General features: G+C 35.7%; 1 protein-coding gene across 2 annotated transcripts; it reads right to left on the reverse strand.

Moving 5' to 3' along the window:
- Positions 1-4212: 4212 nt before the first annotated feature.
- LOC110450242 (protein YIPF3-like) lies at positions 4213-15744 on the reverse strand. Of its 2 annotated transcripts, XM_021497636.1 has the most exons (12): positions 15682-15744; positions 14353-14446; positions 13173-13246; positions 12702-12808; positions 10981-11026; positions 10407-10499; positions 9894-10025; positions 9529-9651; positions 8941-9064; positions 8106-8207; positions 6871-6984; positions 4213-5584 (listed from the first exon to the last, which is right to left on the reverse strand). In XM_021497636.1, exons 1-12 carry the CDS (start codon positions 15715-15717, stop codon positions 5574-5576), a joined length of 1056 nt encoding a protein of 351 aa, XP_021353311.1. In that variant the 5' UTR covers positions 15718-15744; the 3' UTR covers positions 4213-5573. The 2 variants fall into 2 exon arrangements, with proteins under 2 accessions (XP_021353311.1, XP_021353312.1); XM_021497637.1 differs by lacking the exon at positions 6871-6984.
- Between the last annotated feature and the right edge of the window lie 2664 nt (positions 15745-18408).

An 18408-nucleotide genomic window follows, 5' to 3' on the forward strand; every position in this document is an offset into this window, starting at 1 on the left:
GTATGAGAATGGTGGCATCCTCCATTTGGATGTTTGATGCTTTTATTAGCTCACCTGGTCCAAAGGACCAAGGTGAGCTTATGCCATACCGTGGCGTCCGTCGTCCGTCCGTCCGTCGTCCGTCCGTCAACAATTTCTTTAAACGACTTCTTCTTCTTAACCACTGATTGGAATTTAACTAAATTTGACTGGAAGCATCCTTAGGTGGTGGGGAATCAAAATTGTACAAATGGTGGGGCTGACCCCCCAGGGGGCTGAGGGGCGGGGCAAAAAGGGGGCAATTTGGCTATATTGCTTTAAGCGACTTCTTCTCTGGAACTAAGAGATGGATATCAACCATATTTGCCTGGAAGCATCCCTAGGTGGTGGAGATTCAAAATTGTACAAATGGTTGGGCTGACCCCCCAGGGGGCTGAGGGGCGGGGCCAAAAAGGGGGCAATTTGGCTAGATTGCTATAAACGACTTCTTCTGTAGAACTATGCACTGGATATCAATCATATTTAATCAAAAGCATTCATGGGAGGCAGGGATTCAAAATTGTACAAATGGTGGGGCTGACCCCCCGGGCTAAGGGGTGGGACCAAAAAAAGTTTATTGCCTGGAAATGGTTGAGATCCCCACCATATAACCACATATACAATTGCTGAGTATAAAGAGAAGAATGCACATTTGCTTCCAGGATGGCCCTAGGGTCTGGCCCCACCCTTGGAAACATAGTCCTTGGGCCATAACTTTAAAACGGCTGAGATCCCCACTCAAAAACTATATATACAAATGCTGGGCATAAAGAGACGAATGCAGTCACAATATTAGAATAGACCCTGGGGTCTGACCGAACCCCTAGGGACCTAGTTTCTTAGTCACAGCTTGGAAACAGTTGAGATCCCCACCCTATAACCATATAGACAATTGCCGATTACAAAGAGATGAATGCACATATGCTTCCAGGATGGCCTTGGGGACTGCCCCACCCTTGGAGACTTAACCCCTGGGTCATAACTTTGAAATGGTTAAGATCCCCACCCCAAAACTATATATACAATTGTTGGGCATAAAGAGACAAATGCAGTCATGATATTAGAATTGACCCCAGGGTTTGCCCCACCCTTGCAGACTTAACCCCTGGGTCATAACTTTGAAACGGTTGAAATCCCCACCCCAAAACTATATATACAAATGCTGGGCAAAAAGAGACAAATGCAGTCATGATATTAGAATTGATCCTGGGGTCTGGCCACAACCGTAGGGACCTAGTTTCTGCGTCACAGCTTGGAAACAGTTGAGATCCCCACCCCATAACCATACATAAAATTGCTGGGCATGAAAAATTGAATACAGATATATATGCTACAAGGATTGGCCTTGGGGTCTGGCATATTCCCTTGGATCTCATTTGGAGAATATTCTGCCATGATTGCTTAGATATCCAGGTGAGCGATATGGGCCTCTTGTATTAAATAAAAATGATGTTTCTATATTTCTAGGAATCAAATCAAATTCCTATATTGAGCTAAAAAAAGCATTACTGATAACTGTATTACGATATTCCTTAAAAGCAGTTTTTCATGTTTGGAGTAAATCAGTTAACTAATTTTTAATGTTATTTAATATGATGCATATATCTGTAATACTACTATACTAAACTAGGTCAAGGTGATAAGTCGCTCTGTTACTACATATACCAAACTAGGTCAAGTGAAATGTCATTCTGTTACTACATATACCAAACTAGGTCAAGGTGAAATGTCATTCTGTTACTACTATACCAAACTAGGTAAAGGTAAAAGGTCATTGTCTCTACTAAACCAAACAAGGTCAAGGTGATAAGTCATTCTGTTACTACATATACCAAACTAGGTCAAGGTGAAATGTCATTCTGTTACTACTATACCAAACTAGGTAAAGGTAAAGGTCATTGTCTCTACTATACCAAACTAGGTCGAGGTGAAATGTCACTTACTACTATACCAAACTAGGTAAAGGTGAAATGTCATTCTGTTACTACTATACCAGACTAGGTCAAGGTGAAATGTCATTCTGTTACTACTATACCAGACTAGGTCAAGGTGAAATGTCATTCTGTTACTACTATACCAAACTAGGTTAAGGTGAAATGTCATTCTGTTACTCAATATACCAAACTAGGTCAAGGTGAAAGGTCATTCTGCTACTACTATACAAAACTAGGTTAAGGTGAAATTTCATTCTGTTTATACTATCCCAAACTAGGTTAAGGTCACTGTCAGTACTATACCAAACTAGGTCAACATTGAAGGTCATTCTGTTTATCACTATGACAAACTAGATCAAGGTGGAATAATAATTGTGTTACTACTATACCAAACTAGGTCAAGGTGTAAGGTAATTCTGTTACTGCTGTACCAAACCAGGTCTCATTGATACCTAGTGGGAAATTTCCTTTTGCTACTTGACAAACTTAGTAATTCTGATGAACCACAGAATAAAGTTAGGTCATGATGGCCTGTCAATCATTCCTCGGTCCTTCATAAATCTTCACATTTAAATACTTACATGTCTCCCTTCTTCAGCTTAGTAGATTCTGACTGGGTATAAATTAGCGTATACACAATTAAAAAAGGCTCAGCGGATCTATACTTTTTCCAAATATGGCGCTGTTCATGCTTCAGCAAGATAACAGTCCAATGACAACCAATGCTTGGTTCATTCAACATCTAGATATATGGTACATATTTGGGATCCATTATGTCTAATTATACAACAAAATAATGCCGACAAACTTCCTATTCCATGGATTCACATTCAAATTTCTTTGGCTGTAACATCAACAATGGCAGCTTTGTTCTGAAACATTCGACCGCATCACTCCATGAGCAGTGCGTCAATGTGCGTACATGACGACCGTTGTAAATGAATAGAAAATTTTGAAAGGCTTCTAATATTGCTTGAACAAAAATTGTTCACTGTGTATTTTCTAAATTTACTCAACTATCAATGTAGATTCACTAGAACAATATTGTCCTAGTAACCACGGCTACCGTAGTCACCATCGTGGCAACCCGCTTCGACTTTTTTTCTTCGTAATGTAGCATTTTAAACAATTTTTGAATGTAAATATAAGGATAAGGAATGACCTTCATTTTGACGGCGTATACGGTAGTATGAACGCTTTATGGAGTGCTAACGTGCACCATAGAATATGTTCTTTGCCAACTGCATTCATACTACCTTATACACCGTCAAAATGAAGGTCATTCCTTAAATAACTATTGCTTTGAACCACTTTTCCTGTTGCACGGGTTAACTACAGTTAAAAACCTAAACATGTTTTCTAGAGATTCGATCACGTGTCTCAAATGATGACAACATACCTGCAGCTTGATGTGTGATGAAGTTTGTTCAAATGATTTATATCCATACTCAAAGTAACGGGGATCAATAAAATGTGTTCTAAGTCTAAGTCAATGTTAGGCCTTAAAAGTAAGTCAATGTTATTGTACATTTTGAACAAATTTGAATGACCTAAGTAATCAAGAGGACAAACATCAATAAACCTAGCTCGTCCTGTAGAAAAAGGTAATTCTAACACCAGGTGTTAATTCAGTGTTAAATAAATTAACTTCAATTGGATTCATATGACATGTTAACATTAGAACAGCTTCTACATAAGCATGACATGTCAATTTCTGTAATTTGATTGGGTGAAACAAATTACCTTGACCCAATTTAAGGTTACATATGTCAAAATTGTTAAAAGTTCAAATAACTTCTACAGAATCAAAAGTAATCAGTGTTATTTGTCCTGTAGCCAAGGTGACGTGCAATCAACTTTGATAAAATTGTAGTGGAACTGGACTGGGTCGATTGTCAGTGACCAGATAGCTCAATTCCGTCTTTGCGTATTGCAGAGTTATCTTCTCTTGAGAGCAGGTATTGATTGTTACGTCATTGGTTTATGTGAGAAAAAACAAATGACGTAACAATCAATAACTGCTCTCAAGAGAAGATAACTCTGCAATACGCAAAGACGGAATAAGTAGACTGTCCGTCTAGAGTTGGGAGGGTCCCAGGTTCAAACCCGGATCTGGCTGTTGCATTTCTTTTTCTCCTGTTACAAAATATATATAAATGACCTACCTTTCACATCAATTTGGATCGGATGTACAGAATGTTTTAAAAAAATTACGGTTTAATGTATGGTTTTTATCAAAATAATAAGCTTGATCTGTAACATGCTTTTGTTTCTTTTTTATTTACAAGTATATATTTTTTTATTTCAATTCTGTCTATGACAGCAACATTTTACAGTCTGAAGAATGCTTAACAGTTAAAAAAGCAAATAAAACCACAAATTATAATAATGACCAATGATCCTAAACAGAGCAGAGCTGTTGGATGACTTTAGACTATACCACATTGTCCCACACTATACAGATGTTCATCACCAGTATTTAGTTTACTCAATATTTGTATTGTACATGTCAAGAAATAATTTAAAAATAAAGTAAACATACATTATATGTATAGAGATCAAATACTACATTACTGTAAGTCCTGATGCATTTGTTAAATTCTCCAGTTAAATCATGCTGTTACAAACATTTAAACAGTTGTTGTCAAAACCTAGGTATACAAAACAAAGCTGTCTGGTCTCCAGGGAGATAACCCAGTTCCTTCAAGCAAAAAACCCATCACAACTATCTCTTTACCATAGGTTAAACTTTTAAAACATGATACACGTACAAGGAAAAGATCATCTGATGTCCTGATGGTTTGAAGGTCTCAGTTTACAGTGACTTACTGACCTCCAGCTTTACCTCACAGATATCTTCTGATTGTCTTGGATATATATTTACAAAACGAGATTTTTTAATATTGAAATTGTCTTTACACAAAAATTAAGGTTATTATTTGGGAGTCAATATACAGGCAATTTCCTACCTGTACACTGTAAATTTACTTGCTGTTTACCAGGAAATTTTCACCGCAGTGTAACTTTTGCCTCTTGTAAAAAGGGTGAGTTTATCATAATAAATAATAATAGCACACAGTATACCGGTATATTCTACACCACATATATATAGTTATCAAATGTGCAGGAAAAATGAGCATTCAGCAATTAAGTATTTTACGAGTGAATGGCAAACGTTTCCTGGTACTCAGTATCAGTGTACTCGTATTTCTGTACACCAACAACAATATACAAGTCACACACATCATTAACAGCTTTAACAGGGTTTTATCTTCAGTGGTTATCATTATAATACCACTACCTCTACAGTATGTACCTTTACAGTCCTTAAAGTCAATTTTAGAGGTTACACAATGTATAAGAAACATATTAATCTACACAAAACTGCCCCTTTATATAGGTTACAGTCATATATTATATTGATGGATGAATTTTAGAAAGCAACAAGTTTCATTTTTGCTTTCCAAACACAAAGTTTTCCTCCGATTGCATAGGTATACGCATTTACAACTTGTGGTATGGCTTTGTGACTCGAGGTGTCTGAGACAAGTCTTAAGCTCCTATACTGAGTTTTTTTTGTAGATTTGGAAAGTATCACAGTAACATCTGTTCAGGAAGTCTTCATATGGCAGCTGAAACAATCACATAGGATTATCAAACAATTGCATAGGATTATAATATTATTATTTTTTTATTAATTATTGAATTTAGGATAATTGCATGACTTGACCTCCATACATTAACACAAAATGTATATCTATTACTGCAGGTATTCATTTCTAGATAAGTATTCTATTACCAGTCTGTAATCTATTATTAGTATTCTGATATCTGGCATTTCTATTACTGGCATTTTATTATAATTTCAGCAGCTAATATTCAGAAAAACTTTACTACTCGATATGATCATTGTTAGTAAAATAAAAGAATTAACTGCTGCTTTTAATTATAAGTAGTCTGTTGAATATACATTACTTTACCTTCAACTTAATATCTTGTCACTTAATGTCAATTTTGGTTAATATTATGTATAAGCAAGACAAAATGAGCAAGTCTGTGTTATATATATATATATATGTATTCACAGTACTGTGTTATATTTGTTATATATATAGGCAGAAGATGTGCGAGTACAGATTTATGACAAGGGAGGGAGGAAATGGAAACCAGGCAAACAAATCATAAATAAAGAACACATATTCTTTTAAATACAAATGCAAGACTTGCATTGACAGACTAACAAGTACAAACATCAACACATCTGGCTAGATTGTCCAAAGGTCTACGTATAGATCGGTAAACAGACGGGGGAACTGACAGCTCCACATTCCACAGACAGTCAACAAAGATCCACAGGAGACACACAGGAAAACGAATGCTTCTCGGGACACACAGAAAGCTATATATGAAGCTCTAAATTAAGACTTGTACAGTAAAACCTCTTTAAAATGCTCCTCATTTGCCCCCTCGCTTACTGCCAACATATTTCAAGGTCTTTTTTTTTTTTTTTAACCGTTCCTTTATTGTTTTTCCTTTTACTATCCCCAAACATCTTCATAATACCAAAATTTTGCTGGACAAAGTATGGCAGTGTAAAAAAAGGTTTACTGTATACAAATATCTTCAGCCAAAGCATAGGTTCTAGATGGTTTTGAAAATTAACTCAAAATTCTGATTTGAAAGAGGGATACAGGGAAAATTGTTATTAAATATTTTCCAATCCCAATATTTTGAAGTAAAATTCAGAGAAAAGTGTATTTTTGCCAAAATACAAGTCTTTAGATTAAGAACACAATTAGTGCAAAATATATCACAATAATCATGGAAGATGATAAGTAAATGTTTTACATGATAATGTGTTGATGATTTAGTGCCACAGTCAACATAACCCCAAAAGAAGGAAGAGAAAAGGTCAAACCTTGGTGTACTTTTCCAGTTAGATTGGCAGCATGTTTTATAAGGACCTGTAGACTTGGTTTAGTGATGACATGTTTAGACACACTGTGCATTTCCAAAGCTGCCCTAGTTACATCTGCAATGTGATACCCAACACAGAGTACTGTCATGTGTCGTAACAACCTACTGTACACACAGACAGATATGTACAGGGTAATCAGTTAAAGTAGTGTTAAATCCCCACGAAAACATACATTTGGTATGATATAAATAGGGGGCGAATCAGAAATCAGTGAAATATAATGTCCTTGTAACAGGTTAGTATATGAAAACCACGAAATTTTAACCCTACGAAAATAAATGATTCTACAGTATATATGAAAGCAACCCTTTATTTATTGTAAAGCTTCTAGTGTCTTTGTGGTTTCATTTTTTCCTCTTTTGAATTTGTGGTCAGTATATATTTCTGTGAAAATTGGATAAAGGCAAAACGTTTGTTGTTTCTGAGAGTTATCGATTCCTAAAGTGAGTTTCTTTACCAAGTTAAAAATCGTGGAAAGATATTTCATAGCAAGAACTACAGAGGTTAGTCTCATGGAGAAATGAATTTTCAGTTATTATTAAATCATGTTAGTTGTAGAAAAAGAGAGACACACAGACACAAAGTAACAAAAGTTCAATGTAGAATTAGGGTTAAATTGATCAAAAATACTCAGGGCTACTCCAGAAATAAACACATGAAAGGGCTGAAACAAATTTTCTTTTATAAATGATTGGTGGTAGCTCCTAAAATTTGCAAACTATTAACGGTTACCACTTGAAACTGTATGGGTGGTGTGGCTTCTGAAAAGTGATTCCTAGCCGTTCCACTTGTTTATTTATGGAATAGCCTTCACACAAATAGTAAGATTCCTTTTACTGACACAAGTTCAAGAAAAATGCTTTTGAACAAAAGTTTAGTTGAAGCAAAGTGTTAGTTCTTAACTTGAAAAGACTACGTTTGTTATGTCGCAGAGTACCTGGCCCCAGTTAAAAAAAAAATATTCATGGAGATTTTAAAATGTATGATGTTAAAAGGGAAACTGTTAAATTAAATGTAATATGTAAACCAGAGCCAGGTCTGACTGCTAAGATTAACAAATAGGATGTTATAGAGGAAAAGGTGAATATATCAAATTTAGACAAGCAAACACACGCAAGTAAACATCTAGCAAACCTTGTGGTATTTAATAATTAATGACGCTGTAGCCATATTACCTTTCACAGCTTTTTCTAAGCCCCCAACTCCAGGTTTAATGGCGACTGGCACCTCCTTCATCTGTGCCTGTACACCTCCACTACCGAACGCCTGTGACAGATCTGTAGACAGAAATCAACTTCTAATTACCATCTTCATACTGCTTAAATGCACACATATCTAGTTTGGTTAAACATTTAAACACCATAAATGTTTGTTTTTTTAACTACAATATGCACACAGTTTAACTCGATAGATAGAAGCATGAAAAAGTAAAAATAAAAGTATCCATTGGTCCTATGAAGAAGACTATCAAAACTAAAAAAAACCACTTTGAGATGGTTTTGATTATGCATTTCACAACCTGATGGTAGCAAAATACAGATTTGATAATCTACCGTCCAAGATCGGTTTAAACAATATTTCATTTCATTTGTCATATATAATAAGTACACACTCAGGTAAATCGCAATAGGATCTGGCAACAAGATTTTAAATCTTGTATTGAGCCATCTCCCTTGGAATGTAATTGCATTAAAGAAGTACTACAAAATACAGTTAATTAATACACATAGATTGTTTAAATTAACAGGTTGTGATAACACCGACCATTTTGTGTTATGAACCAAAAAAATATCATAGATAGGTATGATAAAAGAAAGGAAACAGTAATGAAGAGAGCATGAAAAATATCCCAACTGGCACCTAGAATCCACCTGTCTCTAAAATGTACCTTTGTACCTTATCAAATATATGAATGTTATGTCCAAGATTTGAAGTAAGCAAGGTATGAATATGATCAATTACTTTTCAAGATTTGATGGTAAGTGAAACACTGGTATAAGTTATATTTACCTTCCACAATTTGATGGTAAGCGAAGTGTAGATAGAGGAGGAAAAGCAGATGTAGGGCAGCCACTGCAGCACAGACGATGATTCTTTGTGTCTGTCCACTTGTCCTTGTCACTATGATACCAACCTAAAACACAACACAGGTCCTTCACAGATATACCAGTACACAAATATGTCCAATGGTAGAGTGATTTAATCTCAAGTTATATCTTTGTTTGAGTTATCAGCTTAGATGCTTACATATTTGCATACCTAATTAAAGTTCCTTATGGGGAAAAAGTGGGACCTTCCTCCTTGGATAATGGAAATCTATCTTTAAAACTAATTATTTTTGACCTTACCTATACCCTGTATTAATACAAACATGACAAAATAATTATATTGACCCAACAATGCCTAAAATTCTATGTGAAAAGAGTTGGGAATATTATAATATTTACTTCAAAGCCAAGCAAATCTTGTTGCATAGAAATACAATCTGTCCTTGACAAAACAGTCAGTTGTAACTCTGATAAATACATCTGATTTCAGCAAAAGTAGCAACCATATTTACGTGGTAAAAGTTGACATTTTTTTCTGTAAAGTACCCACCATTTTAAGTGTTGTAGCGCCACCAATTACTGCCCATAAAAGGTAGAAAAAAACGTGATCATGTGACGTATGAATGACAGTACCCAGGAGAATGACCATGCAGTGACCAAACAGCCCATAGCCCTGTAACAGTAAAGGTCAAACACACCTGAAACACAGGCTCTTAAACATCAATAGATAGTTACCATAACAGATTTCTCTATTTTATTACCTTTAGCTCTTATAATATTCTCATATATATATATGTTGTGCAAGATTCGGTGACAATAAAAATAACTCTGTATTATCTCGGTAGTAGTTTATTAAAATATTTATATGATATGAGAAATGACAGAAGTAGCTCTCAGAATCACAGAGTAACTTACCAACATGGACATAATCTGAAGCATGCTGAGGCGAGTATTGCAGACAAATGACAGGAACCAAATAAAGGCAGACGCCCCGAACCAGTAGGTAAAGCACACTCCAAAGGCAGTCCCCATCAACGTTCCCTCCTCCTATTAAACATACAACAGGGTTCACGTACAGCAGAGGTGGAGCCAGGAAGATTTTTCTGACTTTTTCCTGATTTTCAGGTACAAGGAAGTTTAATATTATTGCTAAACCTGCATTTTTTGTAAGAATATTGTCATTTTACACCCCCTCCTTATCTAATTCTAAAGATACCTCTCTTTTGTATGGAAACACCCCATTTATTTTATGGATTTAAAATACTCTTTCAGCCTTTATTCACTTGCTATCGATTCCACACACAAATATAAAAGTATGTGTTTTATGTACATGAAAATCTTTGATTAGTTTTGTAGAATTATTATGATATTAAGCACGGTTATATTTACAATATATTAAAACAGCGACACATGACATAATAAACATACCACTCGATGGTCTGCTGTCTTCATTTGGAATAAGAGTAAGGCAATCATGGTAAAGATTACCATTAGAGGCCCGTACAACTCTCTGGAAACTCTCTGGAAATAAAAGCAAGACCTTAGACATTGAGGCGTGTAATACCGTAATTCTCTTACCCTGGACAGGTGTATCAACACTTTTACCGGTGTGAGATATCCTTGTCTCACCCTAGGGTTGATCATGCTAACAATCCATCAAAGTCACATCAACTCTTAGATTAGCCTGTAACATTACATTATGTATATGGTACACAATTGGTGAACAGGGTAAGAGAAAAAAAATCATTCACCCCCTTGAAGGTGAGATAGGGGAATCTTAACCCGAGGGGGAAAGATTCTCAAGTTGCCAAACACTCGGCAAAGCCTCCTATTTGGCAACTTAAGAATCTTCCCTCTCGGGTTAAAATTCCCCTATCTTACCCCCAAAGGGGTGAGAGATTCTATTAGTCCATACAAAATACCATTTTGCTTTGTAAGTTATTACACTACACTTTGTGTGTCTACCTGGGTACAGTTATGTAGGTATTACAGGTGTACTTACCTGCCTCTGTGATGTAGGCTTCTGGGGAATAAATGACCACATCAACCTTAGTATAGAAAAAGATGAATGTAAAATGTGAACTACAGAGACATCTTCAACATCTGAATTGGTGAATTAAGTTAGTATAACCAGATACATGTTTCAACTATAAAGTAAGAATTTCTCCTTATTTGCCAAACAGGAAAACTTTCAATAACTGTTAACCTTCTGATATCTAAATTCGCACTAAAATTTGCAGGACTTTTCAATTAACTTTATAAAACAAAATTTTATTTAAATTTCATTTGCCTTCAAGTTTTGGTGAATATAATTGAACACAAACTGAAATAAACAAATAAAGCATTAAGTTTCTTACTACCACAAATATGTAGCAGAATAAATCGTCCTGTTAACTTTTACACTCATCTACTGTAATCGTGGTTATTTACGCTGGGTGAAAATTATGCGATTTGGTGGTCAAAACTATACGTGCAGGGGTAATTCACATGGTCGCGGTAGACTGACGTTAACTCTGCAGAGTAATCTCCCTTACTTACAGGTAAAAATACTAGTAGCTACTGAGAACATGTTACGTATGCGTACTTACAGGTCATTGGACAGATAAAAAAAAGGTGAACTGTATTCATGTGTATGTGTGTGTCTTAAAGAAATTTGGAAACGCGAAATCGCTGCTAATCCCGGGAAGGTATCGGACATTTGTCTGAAAACGTCAGTTGTTAAACTTCTGCATGCCAAATGGGTAATAAAATGCCATAAACTTGTCAGTGATGAAACTATACTACTCTAAACGGCAATTACCTGTGTAGGGATCGTTGTACACAACTACTAGCTGTGTAGGGATCGTCGCACACAACTACTAGCTGTGTAGGGATCGTTGTACACAACTACTAGCTGTGTAAGGATCGTCGCACACAACTACTAGCTGTGTAGGGATCGTTGTACACATTTACTAGCTGTGTAAGGATCGTCGCACACAACTACTAGCTGTTGTGTCCCGTAGGACACATGTGTGAGTGATGTGTACCAGACTTTGATGCACCCGGGTTTATTTATGACTATCTCTGTGCCTTAATATATATTTTCATTTTTTTTGTTGATTGAAAAATTCAACTTTTCAAGTACATGTAGTTTATTTCATTTGTTATTGTTTTTATTTTATAACATTACTGGACAATGTTCGTTAATTAGTAATACAATTACAAAACAATATTACAGGAGGACACCACACACACATGAACCAATATCTACCAGAATTGTTGTTCCTAACACAATCGACGAAACAATAGGACGATCCAGCTCCGCGTAATAAGCGTAAATTAGCGTAATGTTCCACGTTTACAGATCAAAGAGATCTGGATAGGTCGGGTCCAGGCTACTTTATAGTCAATCAGATCACACGACATTGGAAGTTTGGAAAATTCACCCATTCAAGGAAATTTCACAGGAGTATGATAAATGCTGTTTGAAGTTTTTAGATTTGTTTAGGGACATTATCAAAGTTTAATGACATGATGTAGACTGACCTTGACCTGACTTCATGAGGCTCTACATTGAAGTAGGGTCGGAGGATATCTATTTGTTTAGGGACATTATCAAAGTTTAATGACATGATGTAGACAGACCTTGACCTGACTTCGCAAGGCTCTACATTGAAGTAGGGTCGGAGGATATCTATTTGTTTAGGGACATTATCAAAGTTTAAAAACATGATGTAGACTGACCTTGACCTGACTTCGCGAGGCTCTACATTGAAGTAGGGTCGGAGGATATCTATGTTGCCGTAGAGATTCCATGCCTTACTGGCCTGCTGTTTACCAGACTGCCACATCTGTCAAAAAAAACTCTTTATACAATATCCAGAATGACCATTAAAACTTAAAACCTATTATTGAGCAGTATTTTTACTTTTAACCTTTAAATCATGCATTATGTTTCTCCATTCAATATATGGTGTATTAGAACAGAATATCCCTGTTTACCACATTATATAATCTATCACCTTCATTCTAAATTTAATTATTATTCCTCTATATTTCCTGATCTATGGGGCGATAAAAATCAATGCCATTCGAACAGTATACATTGTATATTACAGTACATGGATACATACAATGTCTAAGGTTTTCACTCAAAATTTGAACTAGACAGATTCTAATATAAGTATGAAACGAACATATATTAATTAATCTTACCATCGCAGCAACATTTTCCCCCAATCTCTGTCGGATGTCATCTCCCATCCCCTTCTTCTTTCCTCTGTCTGAGTCTACATATATAATGATAATAAATATTAGGTAGTTCATATATAAGTTTGTACTATTACACTCAACTAAAGCATGTACAATACAAATGTTGCAAATCGTAAGAATCAGGGAAAATTATAGAAAAACACAATCAGGCCGATTCCTTTGCAACATGATTTAATTGTTCCTTACTTTATAAAGGACAATGTTTTGAGTTACAAATGAATGAAGTTATGTATAATCTTTCTTTTCGGTATCAATGCCTTTGAGCTTCATCACAACTAGTCCGAATTATAAAAAAAGTCGATAAAACGACAGAATAATTTGGACTACATCACAATATGCTAGATAAAATGTGATACTTTTCACTGGGTTAATAACAGCTTTCGGAAAGTCAGTGTAAGAACGTTATGCAAAGGATACATAAGGAATATGTACCTATAAATTTAACAATACAGATATACTGTTATGCAATGGTGTTAATTCATAGTACACTACATGCAGTATATATTAACCCGTAGACAAAACAAGTGCTGATTGAAATGAGAGTCATTACAAAAAAACTCGAAAACTAAAACCAGCAGTCGTAAATGATATTAATGGAAGTTGCATTAATGTTCCAAGTCTAGTTCTAAACCTACATACCAAATTTGAGCGAAATCCGTCAATATTCAAATTTTGACCAATCAGAGGTCACAGCAACCATGTTGGCTGACCAATCGAAAGTAGTGTTTCCACTATACTGATCCATACCAAATTTGAATGGTATTGGTGAATATTTAAATTCGACAAATCAGAAGCCTCAGCAGTCATGTTGAATGACCGATCCAAAAATGAAAGATAATAAGCACACTGCCTCCTTCCCTTCATGAACAATCATGTAATTAAAGTTTGATTAAATTCTGGCTGATATTATTTGAAAAAGTGGCAAACATCTAGCTGACAGAAGGAGTGAAAGAAATACGAAACTTGGTAAAAACAATATGTAAGCATTTACATTTTAGCTATCATTCCTTATGAGCCATACTCCTGTTTGCGAGAAAGGTAAGTAAGCCATTTTACAACATTTTTAGACAATGAAATCATGCAAGAAAAATAAAATTGTGTACTAATGATTTAGGTATGTCACCTGAAAAGCTGCTGTCATAGTCCGATGAATCATCCCTGTCTGGCATCTCCTCGACATCGTTCAGGTCTATCACAGCAGACTGAGAGGCAGCCCCCTGTTACATATTGGTAAGACAGCTATCCTGTATACAATTTGTGTTTTTTGCAGAAGAATCAGATCGATATTTATTTGTCAGTATGTGAGAAAAACAATAAAACATGTGTCTGTTCCATGGACAGGGATATCTCAACCATCGTGCTGACCAGCCAAACTCTTACACTTGGGTTGAAATATCCCTGTCTTTGAGGCTAGAATTCAGGGAGTTTCACAGGGTGTACCATAGGGTACTGATCATGAACTATCACTGTAATGAGATATAAGTGAGACATTGGCTGTAGTCAACAGTGAGCTATTATTTAGTTCAGGTCGTATGATTGTGACCTGTATATGTGTATTTCTAGCATGCTGTTGCAGGGCGTTGAGAGAATGGCAGTTACTGAGTTCTCGGCCGCATAGGGAGAGTTCGAGAGTTATCGGGTGTTAGGTAGCTGTGTGTGTAAATAGGCCCAGGCCTACATAATACCAGTAGCAGCACTCATTTAGATTATCATACTGTTTAGGTGTTATAGTATTTTATATGTATATAGTTATAATGCATATTTTATTCATAATAATTAATAAACATTGTCACAATCATAGTGTTATATGTACTTGTACACATAGAACCTTCTATATCTAATACTAAATCTGCATACAAACATATATATCACATATATGAAACTTGTTACAGAGTTGATTCTCTGGCCCTGACACCAGATCTAGACTTGGACATTTTGACAGATAGATCTGTCAAAATGTGTAAGTCTGGTGTCAGGGCCAGAGGAAAATCGCGCTAATATTTTACTGATCAAAAGCAGTGGCTGCTCAGAAATAGGCAATATCTAGCTAGGAGCTAAATTTAGAAAAAAAAACTCTGTGTGTGTGTGTGTGTGTGTGTATGGGGGGGGGGGGGGGGGGGGGGGGNTACAAACCATAGGGGAAACGACGCACCCCTCCTTGCCACCTTGATACATACATGTTTGTCATGTTGGTTGGGTAATTTACACTAACTACGTACACATAACTAAATTAGAGTTACAGAAGTTGTACAAGCCCCGGCTACTGTTATCACCGATACTGTGATGTCAATCTCGGTAAGTACAGTACATGGTAGATATTCTTAGACTGTTGGGCCCTTCAATGAGGAGCTGCTCAGAGCGTTTAACACAATCAATAAGAGTTATTGGAATTATACACCTCTTAAAGGTATAGTTCAACAACAAACAAGTAAATATATCAGCACATACAAACCTGTTGATTTCGTCGGTCACCCAACGTGTCAGCCATGATGTCAACAGTGGAGTGTGCAGTGTCTAAATCGACACAACGGAAAATATAATTCCGGAATTTCGGGAAGTATCCGGAGCTAACTTCCCGGAGACAGTCAGGGAGCAAACATAATGGATTTACCCATGAATACCTTCATGGATCATATTCTTAGTCAGAAAATATATATTGTTAACATATTTGAAGTGTAAGATTTACAAATGCTGAATGGTTTTACCACATTCCCTCCATAAAATAAAGTATCTAACTAGAGTAAAATAACTTGTTACAATTAGGCCTACTGGCTCACATTTTTATCTTGACAGTGGCGTTTCCAAGCTATAACTACAAAACCGTTCAAGAAAACTTTATGAAAATTCGTAAGCACTAGCTGTTCATTTCATTAGTCTTAATAAGTGCCTTTTGGTAATTAAATTTAGTTCACTTTTTGTTATTTTCCGTTTTGCCATGGAAACAAACAGCCAGCCACGATATAATACGCCGGTCTCGCGTTGCAAAGTAAGAATGTGAGATGTTCGGTAAAAAGGTTTTTTTGAGAGTCCTGAAGATATTTCGGGACATACACAAGATGTTTCGGGACTTAATCAAGTAATTTCAGGACATACTAGTCACATATACAAATTTCACTTACAAATTTAACTCGCTCCCGTTTAATACAAAGCCCTAGGCCTGTTAATGCAGCTTCCACGGGCGATGCCATCATCATTTCTGTGATACAGAAATATGGCTAATTCGATTCAGTTTAATGACCTGTATCAAAACCTACCTGTGCTTGGGATAATTAGTGTTCTTGCTTGGGGGGTACCTTATAACTACATTTACCTGTTTGACAGAAATGTTGTTACCTGGTGAAACTAATCCCATTAACAAATTTCACAATAATTACAGCTTGTATCCAAATGACAAAATCTTTCTTTTATAAATGAGAATGTTTTATAGACTTTTAGAGGATACTTTGTGAAAGAATCAGTGTCAGTATTTGGTAAATTCAACAAAATTACCAATTTACAGCACATTTTTCCTACTTCAAAAGCCATGGGCTCCATTCCCCTTATAGTGAGAAAAAAGTCCTGTTGTTGTATGAAAATGCATTCTTGTGTGAAATCAAATTTTTAAAAAGGTCAAGTACAATATATAGTTGTTGACTGGTGTTCAAGATGTTTTTTTGAATTAGAAACCTAAACTGCTACCCAGTTTGATCCACAGGCATCAGGTAGTCCATCCAAAAGTTTTGTTTACAGAGCATATTTCAAAAACCAGTAGGTAACTTTACAAAACTTTCCAAAAATGCATAAATCTAGTTGTCTTATAATAATAATTAAGTATTGCCTTTTCCTATTGGGAGTTTCATTTTTCGATTTTTTCCCCTTTGTAACCTGATAGTGATTGAGACTATTAAATAGCCAGACCACAAAATTTGTCATTTGCGGAATAATTCTCAAAAACCATATTTAAGATATATCTTCACATTTTTTTATCTGCATCATTCTAGTTGAATAAAAGTGCCTTTTACTGTTAAGGTATCTTTATTAATTATATTTTTCTGTTGCCATAGAAACAGATAACCAGAATCACAAAATTCATTGTCTCTTGAGCATGACTAAACAAGGTTACCAAGAAACCAATCTGAATAAATACAGCTGTTCATTATCACGTACCGCATGAATAGCCGTAGGTATTTTTATTAACATCTGATTTTAATGAGATTGCCAAGAAATGGTATAATACGCCGGTCTCACGTTGAATGAGCAGTTATTAGCATAATTCATTGAAAAGTATTAAATTTTTGTGAGTGATTGATATTGAAGGAGAAATAATTCAACATAGCTGATAGATCAATGATCGAGTGCAATAAAACATCTTGGAATGCATGTAGTACTGCATTAATGAAACCAAGGGGAATAAGTCTATTAATTATGGTCAGAATATTGTGATTACATTCACCAGGCGCGTAGCTACCATGTAAGCCAATAAGCCCGGGCTTGCACATGATTTTGACAAGTATAGGTTTTCATGACATTATTTTTTCTTGCTTATACTATAAAGTGGAGTTTAAGTTTTGAATATATAGTATACATATGTAATTCCTCAGATATGATACAGTGTTAATAGTTAGTACAAAAATGTATGAAGTTTAGAAATGTCGATTGCATTAATGGACAGTTCCAGGCGGAACTAAACAGCTCGATTGAGTAAATTGAGAAACTCACGCCTGGCGCAAACGACTCCGAGTATGGCACAGTGGACACAGACAATCAATGTGGTTTTTTTTTTATGAAAATATCAATTTGGGGCACGTTCGGCCCCTTTTGCCGGGGCACATTCGGCCACCCCGAATGCAACTGTTATTGTGCCAAATGACGTCACTATTGATAATGTCACCCAATTGACCACAAAAATAATATTTTTACGTCGCAATAAACAAGTATTTTTTTCTTTGTATTCACTGATTTGTTCTGGACTTATTTTCCAACAGAATTGAATGAAATTACATACACTTATTAGTAAATTGTCTTCTCTATCCTTCATGCTATACTTGCCCTGGTAGGGGCCGGATTTACCTCAGGGCGGGGCTCGTCCGGCCCCCAACTCTCTCGACCTAAAAAGTCCAATAGTTCCCAAAATATGGTCTTGTTTACGATTTGGTTATTAGTTTATGAAAGACAATACATTTCTTTTCTAAATGACATA

Source organism: Mizuhopecten yessoensis, unplaced genomic scaffold, assembly GCF_002113885.1.
Source record: "Mizuhopecten yessoensis strain PY_sf001 unplaced genomic scaffold, ASM211388v2 scaffold5141, whole genome shotgun sequence".
NCBI lineage: Eukaryota > Metazoa > Mollusca > Bivalvia > Pectinida > Pectinidae > Mizuhopecten > Mizuhopecten yessoensis.

Excerpts from the sequence above, each read along its gene's own strand:
- LOC110450242 (XM_021497636.1), bottom strand. The coding sequence starts at position 15,717 with ATGGCTGACACGTTGGGTGACCGACGAAATCAACAG. Across the intron at positions 11,027-12,701 it reads CCTCGCGAAGTCAGGTCAAG|GTTGATGTGGTCATTTATTC; the intron begins GTCAGTCTACAT and ends TTCTATACTAAG. Across the intron at positions 9,652-9,893 it reads TTCAGATTATGTCCATGTTG|GGCTATGGGCTGTTTGGTCA; the intron begins GTAAGTTACTCT and ends TTACTGTTACAG.